The following is a 24,448-nucleotide window of genomic DNA, read 5'->3' as shown; positions in this document are numbered from 1 at the left end:
CCCTCCCGTTCACTACAACACGCTGCCTTTAACTTTATCCAGTTATATAGGTAAAAAAAAAACAAGTAAAAAATGCAGTACGCCGAAGTTTATTCGGCGCAATCGAGTTTTCTGTACAGCCGCGACAGCGCATAATCAAGGCCACCAAAAATAGAGCTATCTTTCGGTGGTCTTGGTATAATGCTGTATGAGCCGCGGCCCATGAAACTTTAACCACTGCCCGGTGGTGGCCTAACCTATATCGTTGACAGAAGCACGATTATGGTTAACTTTAACCTTAAATCATGTCAAAACTACTGAGGCTAGAGGACTGCAGGTTGGTATGTTTGATGATTGGAGGGTGGATGATCAACATACCAATTTGCAGCCCTCTAGCCTCAGTAGTTTTTAAGATTTGAGGGCGGACAGGAAAAGTGCGGACGGACAGACAAAGCCGGCACAATAGTTTTCTTTTAGAGAAAACTAAAAATACTGACGAGCGTGGAGAATTCCACAGTTTTCTGAATAACTGAAAATACGAGTGGAACTGAATTTTAGTACTGTCTTTTTCTTATACTTATTCCCGTGTTCACGTTCCATCTTTAAGATTTTACCGGCGTCTGGGATTGATAGTTGTCATGCTAGTTAAGTTGCAGTCAATATATCACGCTTTTGCTGCAACTTGCAAAGAACGGAAGCCAAGCCGTTAGCTCTCTCTCTCTCTCTCTTTCAAAACATCACTCATCAAGGGGAATCATGTCTTTTCTTTGGAAACGGCACTTCCAAAGTAAAGTCTGGGTGTAGCCCCGAGCATCGATCACCCCCAGCCTCCCCCCGTCCCCCTCACACCTCCCACCCTCCCCTTCACGCTCCTCGATTACAATCATTTGAGCCTACGCGCTTCTCTAATGACCAGTTCATCCCCTATACTTGGACCAACGCGTGCAGCTTAGCTGGGCCGTCACCATATCTTGACCTTTAGTTTGTGTGTGTGTGTGTGTGTGTGTGTGTGTGTGTGTGTGTGTGTGTGACCGAATTTGTACTCTCATGCCGGTCCTTACCTTGGATGAAAAAAGGATATGCGAAAGGAATAACCTTCCTACCTTTTAAAAAAAGGTTTCTGAAACAGTAATGTTCGTACAAGTGTAGGTTTGGCATCTGTAATGATGATGCTAATATTCATTTACACATTTGCACATACACCTTGGGGTACTTAACTCACACACAGAATACATACACTATATATATATATATATATATATATATATATATATATATATATATATATATATATATATATATATATATATATATATATATATATATATACATATATATATATATATATATATATATATATATATATATATATATATATATTATATATATATATAACTATATATACACTATATATATATACATGTATACATATACTATATAATATATATATATATATATATATATATATATATATATATATATATATATATATATATATATATATATATATATATATATATATATATATATATACATACATTACCAATAATATACATACATATATATATATATATATAATATATATATATATATATATATATATATATATATATATATATATATATATATATAGTATATGTATATATATATACATATATTCTGTACAGTACTCAAAATGTACATTTGTTGTTTCTCAATACACGAGCAACCAACCCCGCCCCCCTCTCTCTCTATCTCTGTCTTCCTGAACTATATAGAAAAGATAATAACTCCATAAAATAAATAACTTCATCTTGCTCACCCTAAGTATAAGGTGCACCGGGGCAGGTGGGAGTTAAAAGCGTCCAGGTAAAAAGAAGCATCGTGTTATATTACGTCGGAGGTGAGGGCTAAGGGAGTGTGCCACGCTCACGATTGGCGTGACATTTAGCCAGCGTTTTTGGCCTACTGTTCGACCCACCCCACACTCCTTCCCCGGGGGGAAATCCTTTTGCCCGGCCGGTCCTCCAACCTGCCAGCCTTGCAGCTGGGCAAGTGAGCAGTTGTTGCCCGGATGTGGAATAACACACACGAAGCCTTACAGCACTTACACTTACCTTTCAACTTCTTTCCTGCATTTTCTTCTCCTTTTATAATCACAGTTCTCACTACCAGTGTTGACACCTTACTTTCAAACTGTTTCTTCTTCTTCTTCTTCTTCTGTTACCCTGGTCCACCAGTATCCCTTTCGTTCTTCTGATTGTCCTCACAGCCTTCTCAACTTACCTACTTTCACTTTTCTCTTAATATCTTCGTCTTCTTGCAGTAACTATTACTCTATTTCACAACCTCTTCAAACTAACCTACTTCGAAATTTCTTGCAGCACTGCACCGTTATACTTAACAACTTTTTCTTGCAGCACCTTACCACTCTCCTCAACAACTTCTTCGAGAACTCTTTACTTACCAACTTCTTTTTTCTTTCAGCACTTGACCATCCAACTTCCCAGCTCCCCATTTTCGCTGTCTTCTATGTAGAACAAACTCGCTTGTCCAGTTTCTCGAAGTATTTCGACACGTTTTCCGTTTTTTTGTTTTTGTTTACCCGAGTTTTCTTTATTTTCTGAAACTGAACTAGGAGGGGGTTGATCTAAATTTGTTCTATGGACGTAAAGACTATGTTTGTTGAGCGATCACGAATGTTTTTGTTGGTTTTGTTATCTTTTAAAATCTAAATCATTGCTTTTGCATGTGATTATACTTTCATCGAGACCTTCAATGTAGTTTTTTTTTTTCTGGGTACGTTTGCCCAAAAACAAGCCAAAAAAATTGAAAGATAACAGAAATGTCTCCTGTAAAACTTTGCCACAGAGGCATATAAGGACTCTCTTAAACGTCTTCTGTTAGAGGTGCATCAAATTATTTAAGAACACAAAGGATGACAGAATTCCCCATTCTAGAAATGATGAATGATAAGACTGATTTTAATGAAGGCGGTTAACTCTCGTGTTCGTTACTTCTAAATTTAAGCCGCAAATGTAACTAAGACTGGGATGCTGACGTCATTGTTTTACATTCTCAGACAAATTTCAGCAAATCATACATTTGTACTGGTGGCGACCTGCATACAAGTTCATGCATTTACGCTCTCAGATACAAACATATATCTGTACGTTCAAGTATACAGGAAAATAAAATGGCCCAACAGCACCTTAGCTTAGGTGTGAATGGTAACAATGACCCGTGATGGCAGTTAAACTCTTTGCTTCTAACGGGCTGGGGATGATTAAATTGTGTACTTTTAAGCCTTCCATGTTCAAACGCCAAGCATTATTGTTGACGATTTATTTCTATTAAAGTTTTAAAGGCGAAGTTCACGCAGATTTTGGTATCCATTGTACAAAACTAGTTATCGGCGTTTTTCGACTAAGGGTGGACGGAAAAGAAAAACGATAGGAGAAAAACCTCTTTTAATTTTTCCAAACTTTTATGTACAACTATTCACAAAAATATATATATATAATATATACACTGCATACGAGAGGGAGGAAAAAGCCCCACTGCTGAACTGCTTTTAAAAATCAGACTATTATTACACATATAAACACTCTGAAAAGAATGTACAGAGGAAAAACAATCAAAAATAAATTAAATATTGCAGTACGCAGACACAGATATAAAACTCTTGAAAAACACATGATTCTGCAAGTAAAGTCTGTCCACAGAGACGCCATCTTGAAGAGAGATGGTCCTTTCTTTTCCACCCTCTTCTCTAGATAACTGTCCATAACTTTCTGAAATGAGGACGAGATTAAAGGCACTGCATCGTCTCGGGGTTGAGGGGGTGGGGGGGGATAAATAAATGAGTTAAGGGCGCACTTAGAGTTATGATGATGGTGAAAATGGCGATGATAGCGAAGACAGCAATCACAATGATTTACATACAGGAAGAAGGTGAAGTCAATAAGTGATCACTCATGGCTAGAGTTGGTTTCTTTGAACTATCAAGTTGCGGTGATGTGACGCCACATTATGATGATGAAACTATCAATCAATCTTTCCTTACTCAAAAATATTCTTATCCTATTGGTCCCATCTTTACTATTACCAGTAATATACAAGAAGCTCAGGATGAAGATGGCTGGCTGGAAAACTAAGCGATGATGAATGTATTTGGATTATGATAAAGAAAAAAATTCGTATGTGCTCTCATATAAGGCTAATAAGAGAGAGAGAGAGAGAGAGAGAGAGAGAGAGAGAGAGAGAGAGAGAGAGAGAGAGAGAGGGGAGTAAACATTTAGTGGCGTATGTGGATCATGATACAAAATTTTTAAGGAACATTCGTAAGTGCTCCCGTTTAAAGCGATGAGAGAGAGAGAGAGAGAGAGAGAGAGAGAGAATAATCTCTGGTGGGGGGGGGGGGAGGATCAGGGTGTGGGATTGACCCTCGTCCACTCAGCCGTTCATGATGTCCTCAATCATAAAACCTTTCTTTTTTGGTCGTTCAGGAGGGTGGGGTGGGTAAGGCGGCCGGGGTGCCGCCCCCATAGCGCCCCCGCCGCCCATAGGCATGTGACCCTGCATGCCCATAAGAGAGGGCGGAGGAACCGAGGGCCCTGGACCCCCTAAGACCTGTTCTATGGGTCGCTTTAAGTCGTGATGAGAAGGACGGTAGTGTGGTCCCGGGGGTGGACCTGCTCCCCCTCCACCCACTATTGGGTAGAACCCATGGGCTGGGCTGTACAGGGGCGTGACGTGGGCGTGCGGCCGCGAGGCAGGCCTCTGAGACGGAGGCTGGGGTGGCGGTGGCTGGGCGTGATGATCGGACATGGCCGAATCTCTGCTGCCGGCGCTACTGTGGGAGGGGTTGCTGTGAGGGGCGGCGTGAGAGGTGCTGTGGTGGACGGGAGACGAAAGGCTCGTGGGGGATGTGTGGACATGCGAAGGGGCGTGCATGTGCGTGGAATGGGGCGTGGTGTGTTCGTGCGTGGTGTGCGCTGTGTGGGGTGACTGGGTGGGGTGTACGTGGCTGGATAACATGTGGACATCGTTATTTTTCTGCATCTCCGAAGGATGGAGGCTGGAGACGTGGTGATGGTGGTGGTGGTGGTGGTGGTGATGGTGCTCTGGGGAATCGTCGGCGACTATTCTGGCTCCTTCATCTTCGTCCTCCTCGAGGTCTTCTTCCACCTCCTCGTCGTCCTCCACCTTTTCCGACTCGTAGAAGGCGTAGGCGTCGTCTGGGCGTCCCGGGTCGATCTCCTCGTCTTCGTCGTCATCCTCGGGTTCTTCCTCCACTTCGTCGTCATCTAAGTCAGTTCCTCCTTCCCTCCTGTCGCAGGCGGACAGCGCAGCGGCTGAGGAAGAAGCCGATACGCCCCCTTCGTCGTGATTGGTATTCTTTCCTTCTTCAGGATCTTTGTCGGAGGGCAAATGGCCACCGATGGAGTGAGTGAGCATGTGCCTTCGCAAATCGCAGTTCCTCCTGAAGACGGCGCTGCAGGTGGCGCACTTGTATGGCTTGAGGTCGGTGTGGGTCAGAAGATGCGTCTTCAGGTTACTCCTCTGGTTGAAACTCCTGCCGCAGGTAGGGCACTTGTGGGGTGACTCCTCCATGTGGAGGATCTTGTGCACGGCCAGAGTGCGACTCTGGCAGAAGCCCTTTCCGCATTCGCTGCATTTGAAGGGTTTCTCCTTGCTGTGGATGTACCTGACGGAGAGATGAAGGAAAAGAAGGCGTTAGTTAAAGAAATATTCAGGCCTGGGGAGTTTTAACGACAAATTATAAAACGCACACAAAGCATATCAAGGGAAAAGGAAACTGCAAATTGCAGTTACCTTATAACATTAACAAAAACAGTTCAGACATAGTATGTACTCAAAGCAAAGGAAATATAACAGTTTAAACTAGTTTTACTATGCAGTTTTTTATTTTCATTTATTACTTAGATATTCAAACAATATCAACAGTAAACTCCCTCATAAAAGAAATCCCAGTGAATCGTGGAGTTAGTTCGAAAACTTTGCATTCACTCAACAAGACAATAAATATCGAAACACCCATATTACTCTCATAAATACCATATCAAAAGGAATCATAAGAGAACAATTAGCAAATGAAGAAAACAAAGAGGAAAAACATAACTCACACTGAATGATATTACCCTATACATCATTCGGATTTGCATCTACTTAAGCATTCTGTGGAGAAGCCTCGAATTCAAAACACGCCCTATACTTTCTTCCTTTAATACTGCAAATATGAGACCTTACTGAGAACCATTACTAAGGAGTTTTCGAGCTAACTGCATAAGGGGAGTTCCGCAGGAATTTGAGTGTCCTCCCTGCCTGTTTGTCTAAGTTTGGGCAAAGCTGAGACGTCCTTAAAAGCCAAATACGATTGGCATCGCCCGTTCATGGATTCTCCCAAGATTATTATCGTAATACTCTTTCTTTTTTATTATTCACACGGATTGACAAGGGCGTGGCGGGACAAGATATAAAAACCCATACTGGGGGAAAATTCGTTTAATATATCTCTCGCATATAAAAAAGGATTCCTTTATTGGTAGCATAATAAAAATCCTCGGCTTTATTTAAAAAGACATAAAAATAGGATAGGGCCATGATGATATACAATGCTGCATTTTAAGTAAGGTGTTTGCTTTGCGCTCTTGTATTAGACGATAACAATAGTCTAGTGTTAGAATAATGTAAGGTTGACTTTAAGTCTTATTTGGCGATAATATCACAAAGTTTTATTTTTTATAGTTTTTTTTTCGTATGTGCTCATTCATATTAATGAACTTTTATATATCTCTCTTTATGCATACATTATATATATATATATATATATATATATATATATATATATATATATTATATATATATATATATATATATATATATATATATATATATATATATATATATATATATATATGTATATATGTATATATATAATATATATCCGGCGCTGCCAGGGAAAACTCTGAATGACACCGATAAACTCTCTCTCTCTCTCTCTCTCTCTCTCTCCCTCACAAAATCCGTTCTTCATAATCAGAAAATAACCAAACCAATAAACAAGCTCTGTTCGCTAGGCTATGTAATCTCACCTCAAAGTACTGTATAATGATTTACATTTAATTATGAGACAAATTTTGATATTATTATGTGCTACATAACAAGCACAGTATATTCTGTGGCTCCTTGTATACAAGACTTTTCACCATACGTTATGTTTCTCAATCAGGAGAATTCAGTGGAATAACTTTTAATATTGCTAGAAAACTCAAAGGCTACAAAAATTATGGTACTGTTGTCAAATCTTTGAAAAAGAACGGGCTCTGCTCCGAGGAGTTGCCCGTCGGTTAGAAAAATGGGAAGACTAGACTAAACTGGAAATTATTCTGAAAAAGATAAAGTACTTAATGTTTGGTGACAACTTTTTTAAAGTGACATCTGATCTGAATCTTGCAAACTTCCCTGTTCAGTTTATTTAGACAAATACTTCTGGGTTTACCAAAGGTGAGTATTTCTTCTCCTGTTTAGGTATCAGAAGCAGCAGAGGATCTTTATGGCCCTGACAAATCTGCTCTGACTTTCCTGCCATTGTCAAGCTTTGGAATTTTCCTAGGGTTTTTTTTCTGATATAAATTTTCCTCCTGAAGAGGAGAAGTATATAACTCTTTTTATTTTATGCTTCTCCTTCGGGCGTAGGTAAAATAAAAATGGTACGAGGCTTCCAGTCAAATAGGCCTTGGCACTTAAAAAAATCTATTATTTTAATAACTACAGAAGATATGACTTATACCATCTTTCGAAGATGCCATGTCAAGTCAGTTTACATAAGTTTTATTCGAATAGCGAACTTCCACTTGCGTCCTTTGCTCTGCAAATTTTCTGAGTTCTCATATTCCTTTAACTGCAAAGTTGTGGAACAACCTACCCGGCAGTTATGGATACTGAAAATGTTAAGTTTATGATTCTGTAATCCTATGATATTACGAGGTGGCTACTAAAAACAAGATCAAGAGCAGCAAATAATAGAGGACGGACTGTTACATCGTTCATTAAGAGGTACATTTATTTGGCTTAAGTTTCAAGACATTTCATGACCCATTCTCAGAGCAATTAAGTCAGAAGATGACACATAGCTCAACGATAATATACTCTACGTTTAATTGTCATCAAATCTATACACACACACACACACACACACACATATATATATATATATATATATATATATATATATATATATATATATATATATATATATATATATATATATATATATATATAAATTCTGACTCACCTCAGGATCAAACCCAGGTCTTTCAATCGAAAGGCAAGGGTACTACCAACTGTGTGGTTCAGTTCGTGGCGCCCTTGCCTTTCAATTGAAAGACCTGGGTTCTGCCGAGGTAGTTTATATATTTATTTGTTCCACACGTGACTGTGTGATGATTACTTATATATATATATATATATATATATATATATATATATATATATATATATATATATATATATATATATATATATATATATATGTGTGTGTATTTTTATATGTATGTTTATCAGGTTTTATCGTTACCTGCATGTATTAATTTTGTAAATTAATGATAAATTTTATATAGATTAATTGCATAATTGTAAAATAAGTGTATATAATAAGTTTCTATATATAATATATATTTGAATATATATATATAAGATGCGTGGAAAGGTTATTTACAATGTAATCTGGCACAGTGTTTGGACCAAACTTCGAAATAGCTGCTTGGTTTTCAAAAAGTACTGTGCGTTTGTAACTCCTTTGCATCTTTAATGTAAGTTCAAACCTTTCTAGCCAGATTACTTATTCAGTGCCAGTTATGTTAAATTTATTCTGTGACATGGATATTTATATAATATATATCTATATATATGAATATATATATATATATATATATATATGACAAATAATATATATATATATATGTATATATATATATATATATATATATATATATATATATATATATATAATATATATATATATATATATATATATATATATATATACACACACACATACATATATATTTACATATATATGCAATTAATCTATATAAAATTTATCATTAATTATGTAAAATTAATACACAACAGGTAACGATAAAACCTGACAAACTCCGGTGCCTAGTACCAAAAAATAATGACTAATAAAATAAATAAATAAATGTTCATAAATCTGAGACCTCAGTTTCCCTTTGCTGATAGTGATACTCGACAGCACGCCAAGAGCCTTCATACTGAGTTGCAAAAAAAAAAAAATTAAATAAACAAATAAATAATGTACAATTCTTGCTTCTCTCGCTACTTATACATCCAAGGGCCACTCAACCTAATCTGATAAAAAGCACAACTTGAATACACTTAATCAAATAAACTACATACAGTATAAACTTCTAACGCTATGCCTGATCAGCAGCACTGGCTCCCTCTAACACAATCAGCGACTAATGCAAAATAAAAAAAAAAAATAAATAAATAAAGTATATACCATTTCTCTTTGCTCCCTCAAAGGACAACCTGAAGCTCCCAGTCTTCCCGCAGAGGCTACCTACCATACCCAGATGCCCCGTCGCCTACCACCAAGTGACTGCTCCTAAATGATGTGTCTTCCAAATAGGGCTTCCTGGGCATCCCGTTCCTTATGATGCCCCGCTGTGACATCCCCCCTGATCCGTCTTGGGCACGTTGACGCCATGCCTAATGACTCTCTCGGGCAAAGGAGAGAGAGAGAGAGAGAGATGCCCCGTCGGAAAGCGTAGGAGAGGGGAGGCCAAAATTTATACTTTCTTCTTTTCTTAGAATTTTGGATGTGAGAAGATTCCTCTCCTTTCTTTTAATTTTGCTAAACTTTTATCAGCTGACATTTCATCTCTCTCTCTCTCTCTCTCTCTGCTCTCTCTCTCTCTCTCTCTCTCTCTCTCTCTCTCTCTCTCTCTATATATATATATATTTAATATATAAATATATATATATATATATATATATATATATATATATATATATATATATATATATATGTATATATATATATATATATATATATATATCCTATATATAATAGGCTTTACCTAAATAGGAATAGCTTCAAAGAAAATAATACACGACGGTCGCTGCCACATTCACAATCCGACTGCTGAATCCACAACACTTCGCCTTTGCATGAGCGCGCGTGCGCGCGTTACCCAGAGCATCAAACGGTTCACCATACGAGTAATATCATTTACAACCTGTCTTCATCCTACGACAGGAACACGGTCATTAATTCAAATCTGTCGACTCACACTTTCTCTCGCTTGACTCTCTTCTCTCCCCTTTATTCTCGTCTTCTTTTTGCTCAGTGGCGAGACGAGGATTCTGATGGAGGCGATAACGAATTTCAGATTTTTCGGGTTGCTGAGTCAGACTGACACCAGTGTTTCTTTTGTTGGTAGAGCTGGCTGTGTTTTTTTTTATTGAGGAATATTTCTGACCTTCCTTTTTAAAGCGAAGGCCAGTGTAGCCGGCAATCAGATGTACTTAAGTAGCCCAAGCTCGAAGTAAACAAGGAAAAGGAAAAGGAAGGAATTTGGGGGAAGATGCTTTACCACAAAGGGGATACACATTTGTCTCTTACAAAAAGGAGGGTTATCAGTCAGGAGAAACCGAGGCAGGTAAAAAATTCCATGCTTGCATAAACGCTCTACAAACACGCTTTTATAAAGTGCATAATAAAAACTGGAGGGTGTCCTTTTGATGTCATTCAATAGTATGCAAGTCAAGTGAGGAAGAAATAAATTTAGATAATAGGCCTAGTCTATTTTTTCCCAAGTTATTGACCACATTTATTGAAGCGTCTGTTTATATAATTAAATCATTCGGAGGCAAGCTGAGTATATTCTTTAGGTACTGATACAGTTTTAAGCTGTATAAACAACTATATAAACAGATAAGTATATCACTGCCAATTTTAATATAGTGTCAAGCGTAAAATCCATAATAATAAAATCCGAGTGGATATTTCTTGTTTGTCCGCCCTGGTAGGTAGGGGATCGGGAGGATAGGGTAGACATGACACATCCACCCTCCTCCTGCAAACCTGTTTGTCCGCCCCGGGTGGGGGCGGGGTAGTAGGGGGATTGGGAGGGTAGGGGAGACATGACATATCCACCCTCCTTCTGAAAACCTGTTTGTCAGCCCCGGGTGGTGTCGGGGTAGGTAGGGGATCGGGAGGGTAGGGGAGGCATGACACACCCACCCTCCTCCTGCAAGCCTGTTTGTCCGCCCCGGGTGGGGTCGGGGTAGGCAGAAGGTCGGGAGAGTAGGGGAGGCATGACACACCCACCCTCCTCCTGCAAACCTGTTTGTCCGCCCCGGGTGGGGTCGGGGTAGGTAGGGAGACATGACCAGCGCTGGGGTTCAGCGCGTAGCACGTGCGCCATCAAGCTCGTATTAAAATAATACATCAGAGAAACAGAGATGCAGGCCGTGTCAATGGTCATTCAATGGAAGCAACCTACCTCTGAAAATCATTTTTCAAAGACGCCGCTCCATTTCCTATCTGGACAGGAAACAACACTTACATTATGAGATGAATACAAATGTGACAAAATGACTCAATAATTAGCATGATATATATCAATTCTTGGGAGAAAATGACGGTAACTAACGGGTGTACAAAGTCAAGTCGGTCACTAGCGAGTGATAACAGGTTCCTCAAAGACAATAAAACTCGAATTGTAATGTTATACCGCTTGAATATAATGCCAATATGTTAAAAAATATGCAATGGTAAAATGTCAAATAAATGAAGAGATGTTATTAAAAATAAATAAATACTGACATAAATCATTATATGATGAGAAAGAAATTAAGCAGATAAATCAGGGTTGGGAGGAATCACGAAATACAAATTAATGTGGGAAATTCCACATCACAGAAGTGAAGGGTATGGAGGACTGGAAAGATCGGCTAACTCTAGAGCTGGAGAGTTCTGAGGGAGTACACAAACAAACACACACACACACACAAACAAACACACACATATATATATATATATATATATATATATATATATATATATATATATATATATATAATAAACATATATATATATATATAATGTATATAAACATATATATGTGTACATATATACATATATATATGAAAACACCATCCAATCAGAAGATCACCGTGTACACAAAAAAAAAAAAAAACAAAAACAGTGTGTGTGTGTACACAAAAAAAACAAATCGCACTCGAAACATTATTTAAAAGAAATAAAACTGTCTGAGGCCCTTTAAAACAAATTATATTCTCACAGAAAGAAATAATATTGTGAGATGTGAAAGCATGAAAATATCAACAAAACTGCAGCTGAATAAACAAGAGACGAGGCGGGAACAGACAGCGGGGAATGATGAATGGTGGAGTAAAGGTACAGAGGAGGAGGATAGAGGAAGAACAGCCACACGGGTATTAAAGCAGAAACACGGGATGCGTGGAAATGGATGGCTAACGCTAGGAGACAGGTAGACAGGAGGGATAGAAGATTAGACGGGTATTCAAACAAGAGAGCAAGAGATGGCAAGGCCTGCTGGACAGGTACGACATGGGAGACGGAGGAAGGACAGGCGGATAATGAGAAAAGACCCACGGATAAGTGGGAATGGACAGCGAATACTGCAAGCGAAGGTAGACAAGAGACTACAGAAGGATAGACGGGCACGGAATGTTGACTGGGGATAAAGCAGAGGCATGGGGGTTATAGAGGAAGAGGACTATGGTAAGTGCCGGGAGTTGGGGAAAGGTTGGGGATTGCAGTCGCATGTGAGTGTGTGTGCGGCAGAGTCGTGAATCACCATTAGGAGCAACAATCATCCCGTTCACAATGACAGCCACAAGACGGATAACGTCGAAAATGGGACTCCGCAATGCTCGTTATAAAACCAACTCTCTCAAATACAAGTAAAAAAGTTTCTTCGGCGCAATCGAGTTTTCTGTACAGCGTATAATGCTGTATGGCACTCTCAGCCACGGCCCATGAGACTCTCAGCCGGCCGTGGTGGTCTGTGTGGTTGCGGTGCTTGACGCACGACTATGGCTGACTTTAACCTTAAATGAAATACAAAACTATTGAGGACAGAGGGGTGCAATTTCGTCTGTTTGATGATTGGTGGGTGGATGATCAACATACCAATTTGCAGCCCTCTAGCCTCAGTAGTTTTTAAGATCTGAGGGCGGACAGAAAAAGTGCGGACGGACAGACAAACAGCCATCTCAAAAGTTTTCTTTTACAGAAAACTAAAAAAAATGAAGAAAAAGAAGAAAACACTAAAGCCCCAGTACACACAAAAGCCATAAAAATGTTTTGAAAATGGGGAACGAACAAAATGCAGAAGAATAATAAACATTGCTTCAAAAGAAAACTGTAAGCAAGTAACACATATGGTACAAATTAGTATAAGTTTTATTTTCTTCGAAGAATGAGATGAATGAGACAGAGGTGAGCATATACCATATGTGGGGCATACACGTGTGCATGTGTATGTTAACATGTAAACGTTGTACGTGTTTGTATTTGTGCATGTGTAACGAGATCACATTTCTCTTCAACACAAAATTCCAGCAATCTGGTCAGAGTTTTTGAGGGAAACAAAACAAACGTTTGCGTGTGTGTGCATACGTGTATGTTTGAAAACATAACGCATTTATTGCAATAAAAAAATATCAGTTTAGATGTTGCGTGAAGTAAACGGGGTATAAATGTGTGTGAGTGCGAGTTTGCGCGTGTGTGTGTTCCGAGAAGAAAACTCATTTCCATGCCATGCCATTGTCCGCCTTACAATACACGGCATTTGTGAGTGTTGAGGGGGTAGAAAATGGGGAGGGGAGGGGAAGGGAAGGGGAGGGTGTTTACCAGAGTTTGTAATTAACTTGCAAGGAGAGATTTGTTGGTTGCAGATTACTATAAACTAAGGCTGGAAAGGAAAGGTATGTTGGGGTGGGGTGGAGGGAGAAGGGGAGTTAAAGGAAGAGGAGAGAACAAAAGAACGAAGAACAAAGCCCTAATGGGAAGGAAAAGAGGAGAGAGGGAGAAGAACGATGGCAGATAACAGAAGTTAAAAAGGGGGGTTGGGGGAGGGAACCGTGGATGAGAAAAAAGGAAAGAAACAAAGAGCATTTCTCTCAATCGAAAAACTAATTACAGTTACCGTGGTGGTTACTACAACATACCCACGCGCTTTATGATTAAGGTGTTGCAACCAGAGAGAGAGAGAGAGAGAGAGAGAGAGAGAGAGAGAGAGTAACTTTGTAGGATTGGCAACGGTATGAAGAGGTAGTACAGTGCCAATGCTACGATTTTCCTTGGCTATAATTATCAATATTATTATAATTATCATTATTATTACTTTCCGTGAGCGTGGAGTAGGTGAACTTAGCATTATGCTGTATGCGAGAGAGAGAGAGGCTCAACGTACTGCTAATGAGCCTTCTGCTCATAATTAATGAACGGCTGATAATGCGGACGTTTTCTGCGGTGGGAGTTCGGCTTTCATTCAGCAAGTAGATTATAAATACAGGCTAATATTCAGTTTAGATACTTATTAAAACCAGTCTTACGGATAACGGAGAAGGCTCTGAATGTTTTTAAACGGGAAACGGTGCAGAAAATTAATCACACTGGAAGTTAAGTTAAGCATACCTTAGTTTAACCAGACCACTCAGCTGATTAACAGCTCTCCTAGGGCTGACCCAAATGATTAGACTTATTTTACATGGCTAAGAACCAATTGGTTACCTAGCAACGGGACCTACAGCTTATTGTGGAATCCGAACCACATTATACCGAGAAATGAATTTCTATCACCAGAAATAAATTCCTCTAATTCTTCATTGGCCGGCCGGAGACTCGAACTCGGACCTAGCAGAGTGCTAGCCAAGAACTCTACCGACTCGTCCAACGAGGAACTACAGTATATCACATTGGAAGAGCAGTTAACACTCCATACCCATACATACATACATACATATATATATATATATATATATATATATATATATATATATATATATATATATATATATATATATATATATATATATATATATATATATATATATATATTATATAATTTCCCTCTTGATGGTAAGATTCCATAGCTACATGTAATTCATCCCTCCACTATACACGTGTGGTTCCAGGCGAACCTAGAGGAGCCCACAAATTGAAAAAAAAAGGAACAGACCACACTGTATATTTTCCCCTGGCGATGACGTTCTACCTGGATACTCAATTAATAAATTTTCCTCAAAACCCTGAACCCTGGTACAATAACACATGTATTCACACATGCGGGAATAAGACGTATATCACTCACATATGAACATAGGGCAGAAAAAATAATCAGCAGCATGTATTTACTTGTAAAATAGAACTACTGATGTCAAACAAAAATTGGATATGAGAAATCCACAAGTAATTTAAGGTGTTAGTCTAATGAATAATAAGCAGAAACAAAAAAAAAAATGTCACGTGAGCACAAAAACTGTATATTTGCTATGGAAATGTAAGATAAGGTAATCTGTTGCCTAACCTTGACGTTTAACATCAATCCCCCTATCCAATGTTCAACCTCTGATCGCAGTTGCCACTTTCAAGTCATAAAGTGTTTTAAAAAGGAAATAAAAATGAAGTTAACCACGAACACAGCGTCGCTAGGGATTGGCAGTTAACCAGAATGAAAATAACGTAACAATAACAAGGGAGCACTCGGAGAAAGTATACATTCAAACAACGCCAGTAAAAGAGATCATAAATATGCATCGGATACAGATTCAAATCCGGATTTGTCTTATACTTTCAACTCCTCCTTGGCTCACAGTTCATCCCTTCCAAAAATTTCGCTGAAATCCATTGCTAACAATTTTTGATCTTATCATCCTGCGGACAGAAACACAGACATAGCCTACAGACAAGTGAATACACTAACCACAGTACACCTATCGCTAGAAGTAACAAAGAGTACATAGAACACAAAATCAAGGAATACATCCTGTACATTAACAAAGATGGAGGTGGTCACCGAGCAATGAGGTAATTCAAGAGGTTACCTGCTCCCAATAGAAATGGTTGCTTGGTACACATGTAACTCATGAGGTTATACTCCGTTCAGAAGATGGAAGGGGCCATTAAGTGCAAAGATAATTCAAGAGATATTTACTGGAAGGGGTCGTTGGATATGAAGGTAATTCATGAATTCATCCACTGGCCACTGCTGCTGGTTACATTGTTATTACAAGGGAGTATTCACTATCAAACCAATAAAAGGAGTCGCTAAGTGGAAATAATTAAAGTCCTCCACTTTCTTGCAGATAGAAGTGCCGTTAAGGACAGAGGTTCCAGTGGATGGAAGAGGTAGCTGAATGCAGAGGTAATTCAAGGAGTCGCCCACTTTCCAGTGGATGGAAGAGGCAGCTGAATGCAGAGGTAATGCGAGGAGTCACCCACTTTCCAGTGGATGGAAGAGGTAGCTGAATGCAGAGGTAACTCAAGAAGACATCCACTGTCAAGTGGAAGGAAGAGTTAACTGGACACGGAGGTACTTCGAGAGGTTATCCAAAAGATACAGCAAATGTAACAGTTAACTGGGTTATTGGATTTTAATTTTCTTCTTAACGTGTTCCTTTTCAATGTCAGAAATCGTTATTTTTATCAGAACGGCACTTTTGAGCCTAAGGTGATGGTGAAATTTAAAACTATTGGCTATTATCGCAAAATTGTCTCAAAGTAAACTGATTTGGCAAAATTTATAATCAAATGAAATATCAGTCCAAGTCCAAAATTGCATCAACAGCAATAATGATGATAATAATGAATATTTTCATGTCATTATTGTACTGCATGAACTACAATACTCTTTACAACGTCATTATACCAAAATGACAGCTAATCCTCAAGAATAAATTGCATTCACAGGAGACTAACGTAAAATAAATTACCTAAAAGAAATGACGGGTCAAGAAAAGACACGTCAAACATTTTTTTTCAAATTCCTTCCAAGAGGGAGACACTAATATTAATCTCCCTCCATAACTGTTTTTTTTTTTTTTAAATCATTCTAACAACGATAAAAAGGGTCAATATGCCCATCACGTCCCTTTCAAAAAATTGAATCGTCGATGAAGGGGGAAATTCGATCCTATTGAGCAGATCCATAAGGGTCAATATCGCTCTTCCCGTCGCCTCTTATTTTTCCCTCCATCATGCCACATTGATAGAGTAACAGGGCTTCAGTAACTCAAAAATCTTTTTCCTTACGCGAATTAGGTGTGAGGAAATGCGCTGATTCATGGTCAGTACAATTGAATGCCATGTCATCATTCTCTCTCTCTCTCTCTCTCTCTCTCTCTCTCTCTCTCTCTTCTGGTTTCTTTTTCTCCGACGCTAGTAGCTCTCTCTCTCTCTCTCTCTCTCTCTCTCTCTTCTCTTTGACACTGCCATGTGTGATGTTGACACTTTCGCTTCAAAGGGTGTGCTAATCTCTCTCTCTCTCTCTCTCTCTCTCTCTCTCTCTCTCTCTCTCTCTCTCTCTCTCAACACAACTCTTCAGCTCTCTATTCATTTGTTCACTCTCTATCAACATCCACTGCTATAATTTCAATATAGTACATCTAAAATTCAACTGATCACAGAAATATACGTACATAAAAAGCGTAAGCTATGGCGGTGAAATTCACGTGCTTATTAGATTTAGTTTACAGTATAAATAGAGTAAAATAACTAAGAAAAGGCCATATCAGCATACCAATTAAAAAAACAATATATCTATCTATCTATCTATCTATCTATCTATCTATCTATCTATCTATATATATATATATATATATATATATATATATATATATATATATATATATATATATATATATATATATATATCACACTAATAGATAGAATCTCAGTATCTCAGCTTCTTTGCATCCCGGCTCTTGCCCGTCACACTTCAACCATAAATTCTTGAAGCCAATTTTCTTATCAACTTCAGAGCTCAGTGCAAGAGACGCCGCCAATCCAACTCCTATTAGCACAACTTGCAGCTTGCAACTTTAGCTAGATAATAGAATAGCCTAGAAATTCTCTTACGTCGGTGCCACTGGATTCTTACAAAGAGCCTGATAAATGATTCTTCATGGCAATTTTTAGGATTCTTAGAATTTTCACGGACCGATTTCAATAAAACAGCAGAAGAGGAAATTTCACTTATGCTACTGCTACGGTCCATAAAAGTGGGAAATCTTCTCGATATAAGAGAAGCACATCAAACAGGGAACACTTAAATACACAGCATCGCTCTCTTACAGTAGCCGTGTAAGTTCTGTGCAATTTTCTCGGCAAAGTTAGGAGTGTTTCTTTCTTCTAGCCTAAGAGTGGCTTTCGAGTTGTAATGCTCTTTTGCAATGCTCCTTTAGGTTACTGATTTTTGATGCTGCTCATCAACTGTATTCGTTTAATTTACTTGCTAATAACTTTGCTCTGTCACATCTTTTCACTGCTATGTATTTTTCCCCTTTTTTCCACATTCTGTGATGTGGAGGCTAGTTGGGATATCAATGGTTGTTTGACTTCGTTTTAAAACAGTGTACGCACATTATGAAAATAATAATAATGATAATAATTAGTTGTTATTCACTATCGCTGTCAGTAATAGTGCCAGCAATTGCAACTTTAGAAATAACAATAGCTTGCTGGAATAGATGCACAACAAGTGACAGATTTCGGAATCCACTCACCGATAGCAAAAGTAAGATCTCTTGACCCTAAGCACATCAAGGGAACAAAAATGTCTCATCTATCATTCCAAGCTGAAAAAACAAGAAGAAGAAAAAAACTAATTAGACGGAACTACATTCCTACCGTCTCCTGTGCCCTGACGAGAGTGGGATAAGAAGGGACGCTGATAGACATCTTCATGACGAGAGAAAAAAAAAGATGAATTAGGAGAAAGAGGAGAAGGAGAATTAGAGGATAGAGGTGACAAAAACAAGATGAGGAGGAAAGAGGATGAGGGAAAAGTTACTTAGTAAATATAAGAAAATTCTGTAGGGCTCTCGGTAGCCAAAGCCAAATGAAGCCAAAACGTGCAAGTGCTTCTAACCCACTTCTATCATTTCAGTTTTCTCCTTCCATTTCTTCTTTCTAACCTAGTTCGCGCCTCGCTTTCTCACTCCACCTGGCAGCTGGGTTTTATCCTATCCCGCTCAAGCATATAGAGAGAAATAAGAAGCAACCAAAAGCCATAATCTGTAGGTTTGTGGATAAATGACCATCCGGCAGCGTTTCGAGTGGTGGGATAATGACGCCCTTTAATTATCATCATTATTATTAAAGAACTTCGATGCAGAAAATGACAGACTTGGTAAATGAATATTTAGTAGAATCATCTCTCGGTCGTATGGAAAAGTAGTAAACGAGAAGTATACTAAACCAATGACTAAAGGAGATGGGAGACCAAGTAAAGGAGCGAGAGAGAGAGAGAGAGAGAGAGAGAGAGAGAGAGAGAGAGAGAGAGAGAGAGAGAGAGAGAGAGAGAGAGAGATTAGCAATATGGAAGAGAAAAAGGGAAGAAGGAATCCTACAAGAACAAAAAACCGGCCGAGAATTTTCAAGTATTTCTTTACTATGATATTCATTGCACCTTCACAAAACACTTTAACTTCATCATACCTTCACTGAAATCCTCAGTTAGATTGCAAAAGCTACACCAGCGTACAGGTAACGCACAGCCACAAATATATTATTATACTATAATGACGTCATCGGTACCTGCATCATACGCCTCCCGTCATAATTCATTGGAACCATAAGGGTGGATGCATATGCGAATCATATTTAATGGAGTGGTAACAATATAGAACCTCATTCATCAGAAAATGAAAATGATTGATTGACTGACATTTTATCTGGCGTCACAACTTAGGAAATGAAATGGGACGAGACCGATACCCTTTTACAACTCGATCTCGACCTTCCCATGTAAATTATATATCAGCCTTCTGCAAGAATCACAGACTAAGAAAAACTGAATAAAATTAATACTGAACTAAACACCACAAAAGCAATTAGGAACTAGATACAAAATAAATAAATAAAATAAATAAATAAGTAAATAAATAAATAAAACGATTACAGTTAAACGATGTGACACATTTAAACGGATAACTGATATACATAATATACAAATATAGCATTAATAACACACGATGAATATACAAATATAATTTTTTCATTGGTTGCTTATTTTGGTAATGCAAATACTATGATTTTTTTTTCGTAAGTTACGTACGATGGTAATCATAATACTCGAAATTTTACGATATCCAGAAATACTGTCCAGATGAAGTGATAACACTATGAAGCTAAAAGCAGGTGAAAATTTCAGACTTGTTAAATAAAAAAAAAAGGTAAGAACTATCCTTCGGGCCAGCCCTAGGAGAGCTGTTAATCAGCTCAGTGGTCTGGTTAAACTACGATATACTTACCTTTTACAAGTGAAGAAAGTACTTGGCTACCGGCGATGAAGTTAACGCTCTGATTCAGCACTGGACGCTTGTAATGGCAGGAAAGACTAGGAAAGTGAAAAGGGCTAAAAGCGTTGTGAAGTCTCTACAAAAGAGTTAATTGAACGAAAATTATGCACAATTCTGCTGGTCTTCAGATGGGAATTCCAAAGCTCATGAAGTTCATCTTCCACAAAGTCCGACAAAACTATCCGATTCCAGTTCAAGCAAACAGTTGTTGTCTCTGCTGCTGGACTAAAATTGGCATCGTACCAGCACGGGCTCTTGCTCCTTGAGCAGCCCATATCCCGGAGAAGAGGAGGAGGAGTTCCTTCTCAGCTTGAGCCCGGGCATACACCAACCATCACGAGGAACCCGGAAACGAAGGGTCATTAATCATACACACATAATACAGAAGGCCCAGTCTCACAAGGCCTCTTCTTCCTATCTAGGGCGCACCCGAAGGACAGCATCAGAATGGGTAGGGGTTATTAGGTGGCGGGGGATTGGGGGAGGGAGAGGATGGCCTCAAAAAGGCCCTCCTCGTCGACCCCCCGTTTCGCTCCCCCCTTGTGCAAACATGGCGATAACATCGTATTAATTAATGCCAGGTCAGGGGTCACGGAATCCAATGTGGTGGTAGGTTTACGGAGTCGGATGTAAGGAAGAGTTGATGTGTACAGTGCAGACATACTACGTGATTTATCTAATGGGTATTCAGGGTGTTCAGTAAGAATAAAAAATAATAATCATCATCAATATCATCATCATCATCGAAACTATTTTTCCAATGAAATAAACTATTCTTCTTCTCTTACGCTAACGAAAAACTTTCCCTCTCCCCATATTCCTTCATTCATGGGATGAGATGCAAAACTCTCTCCTTTTCTCTTGTTATTCAATCCTCCCATAACCGATGAATAATTTTAATGAATACCCTCAGCATTCGTAATGCCCGGCTTCTCCACATTAACATTTATGCTTCGCTCGTTTCCTGCCCAATGAGGGGGTCCCGTCCTGTCCGCTAGAGGCCCCCTGGCCCATCTGAACGCTTGGGAGACTAGGCATAGATTTTTGACCGGAGAACTATGGACCCCAGGGCATTATACAGCAAAGGATACATATGAAATCGACTCCTACAATGGAGGAATGTACTTGACCTTAAAGCAAATGCTAAACATTCCTCAGGAGTCCTACATTACCATGCGTATGAAGTCGAATTTTAAAGTGGAAGAATGTATGTGACCTCACCACACGCACACGCACACACACACACACACACACACTTACAAAGCAATTCCTTGAAGCATATTGGGTACATCCCTCTTAGGGACATACATTACAATGCATATGGAATCCACTCGTAATTTAAGGAATGTATTTGACTTTGACGTAGGCGCGCACTCCCAGAAAACCCCAAACATCCCTATATCGTCCGTTCTACATCTCAGAGGTTGGTCTTTCCGGAAATTAAATCTCTTTGTTTTCCGGAAAGGAGCCCAACTCAAATTCTTCTCCAATGCCCATATATGAGGCCTCTCACGTAAGTGCATAAGGCTCGTCTCGCAATGCCAGCAGCCTTCCTATTTTGAGGCGAAACAGTGTCATACTTCTCAGTCTCAGAGGTGTATTTATTTTAATTTTTCAAATAATGGGGCACATTTTAATGACAATTATATATGTTGATTCACGGAAGATTTAGAAACTTTGTAATATTTCCTTAATATTTCTGTGACATTGTTCATCCAGATTTTTGTTGTTGTTGTTGAGCTGAATTGTAAATGAATAAGTTAATACTTATTCATTTACAATTCAATCTTCCAATAAATTCTAGACAATAGCATTATTTTTCATTTTTCGCTCATCATACCAATGTTCTTTTGGCTTGTTCTGTAGGAGTATATTCCCATTCTGAATAATAATAATAATAATAATAATAATAATAATAATAATAATAATAATAATAATAATAATAATAATAATAATAATAATAATGGGAAAACAAATCCACAGTTATGTATATTTACATATATTCAAAGATAAATCTGTACAAATAGCTTTCGGGAATCTGTTCGAATGAAAAGGGGAATCGAACAGTATCCCGAAAGCTTTCTGTATAGATTTATCTTTCAATATATGTACATTTACATAACTGTGGATTTTTTGGTAATAATAATAATAATAATAATAATAATAATAATAATAATAATAATAATAATAATAATAATAATAATCTTGCTTTAGGCTGCTGTAAGGATATTTTGCTGAGAAAAAGCACATATCATTTTTCGTATAATTCACTTACAGCTGCCCTTCATTAAAACATCAAAAACATCCAAAAAGATATCTATTTTGCCATGGCTACCGTTCGTACACGTAAGGTTGAAAGATTTTCCATCTGTCTCTATTTTTTTAACGAAAGGAGTAATTTCCAAATCAATAAAAGTTAAAGGAGGGTGAGATCAATCAGAGGAAAGAATGTGTTATTAAAAAAAAATATATATATACATATATATATATATATATATATATATATATATATATATATATATATATATATATATATATGTATATATATATATATATATATATATATATATATATATATATATATATATATATATATATATACTAGCAGGTTACGTATGTATTTATGTCCATTGTATAAAAGTAAACAGGGACCAAAAATTGCCAGAGGAAGTAACTGTAAATGAAAAGAGAGAGAGAGAGAGAGAGAGAGAGAGAGAGAGAGAGAGAGAGAGAGAGAGAGAGAGAGAGAGAGAGAGAGAATCTCCTACCACTTACTTGTGATCCCTGAGGTGATCCTGTCTCCTGAAGGCCTTGCCGCAGACGTCGCAGGGGAAAGGGCGTTCGTCGGTGTGCGTCCTTTCGTGGATGAGCAGGTTGTAGCTCTTCGTGAAGTGGCGCGAGCAGTACTTGCAGATGAACTGCTTTTTGGGCCTAGCCGCCCTGCCGGAAACGCGTAGGAGCCTTCTGTCGAAGATGCCCGGCAGGAGAGGGTTGCCCATGCCCAAGGAGGGTACGCCCAATGGGGGCATCGAGTGCCCCAAGGGTAACACATGTGTTGGGATATCGCCTATGTTCCTGCCGGGCGTACTTTGCATTTGGGATCCACCTGCCTCTTCGTTCCTCTGGGATTCGCCCCTGTCCGGGCTGGCCACGTCCTGGAGGCGCCTGGCGCCTCGGGATACTACTGGGTGGAAGGCGGAAGGGGCGGCTTCGGAATTCACCTGAAGTGAAAGAAAACCAACATATCATTAGCTTATAGCTTTCTATCTAAATATGGCTGATGATTCTCAAAGCGACTGACTTGACAGATCATATTCCCGAAAGCTTTCTCTCTCTCCGTTGGTTAGTTTAGGCCTTCATATTACTCTGTGACACTTGTGCTAGACTGCAAATGTCTATGGCAAGTTTCAGTATAACTAAACTCTCCTTTTTTTTTTCGGGCCTAGGGCAAGACTGAGCGTATAATTACAAGTCTTGCTTAGTCACAAGCAATAATAAGTGAAAATTTTGAAATAACAACTCCTTTTTTCTCTCTTTTTTTATTATTGTAAAACATAACATTTCTCTCAAAAGAAATCGTGTACAGATTATCAGAAAATTTCATTAAAAAAAAGAATGTTTCTACCGGAAACGACGAGCCTAATGCAAACATCCGGTAATTTCAATGCATCTGCAAGAACAAATCTCAAGCATAAACTTTTCGCGGTAATGCAATAATGCGCCCCGGTGTGCATTTGTGTACCTAAGCATTCACTGCACAGTTACCCAACCAATTAAAACAGTTACCCAACCAATTAAAACACCACTTTCTACAAGTATTAAAAAGAAACCCACAATTCCTTCAAAAGTAATCATTAAT

The 24,448-nt window shown here is 38.5% G+C and overlaps 1 protein-coding gene across 4 annotated transcripts in view; it reads right to left on the bottom strand.

The window, feature by feature from the left end:
• Nucleotides 1-3,413: 3,413 nt before the first annotated feature.
• Nucleotides 3,414-24,448, bottom strand: part of LOC136832152 (protein bowel-like) — a 117,167-nt gene continuing 96,132 nt past the window's right edge. For all 4 annotated transcript variants that reach the window (XM_067092851.1, XM_067092850.1, XM_067092849.1 and 1 more), the window contains 2 exons: nt 23,365-23,810; nt 3,414-5,668 (listed from right to left, as the gene is read on the bottom strand). In XM_067092851.1, coding sequence (XP_066948952.1) covers nt 4,414-5,668; nt 23,365-23,810 — 1,701 coding nt within the window. In that variant the 3' untranslated portion in view covers nt 3,414-4,413. The remainder of the gene's footprint in view (nt 5,669-23,364; nt 23,811-24,448) is intronic.

The sequence above is a fragment of the Macrobrachium rosenbergii genome, chromosome 49, assembly GCF_040412425.1.
Source record: "Macrobrachium rosenbergii isolate ZJJX-2024 chromosome 49, ASM4041242v1, whole genome shotgun sequence".
NCBI classification, from domain to species: domain Eukaryota; kingdom Metazoa; phylum Arthropoda; class Malacostraca; order Decapoda; family Palaemonidae; genus Macrobrachium; species Macrobrachium rosenbergii.
The sequence above is the reverse complement of the archived record's forward strand: the minus strand, read 5'-3'. Positions and strand labels throughout refer to the sequence as shown.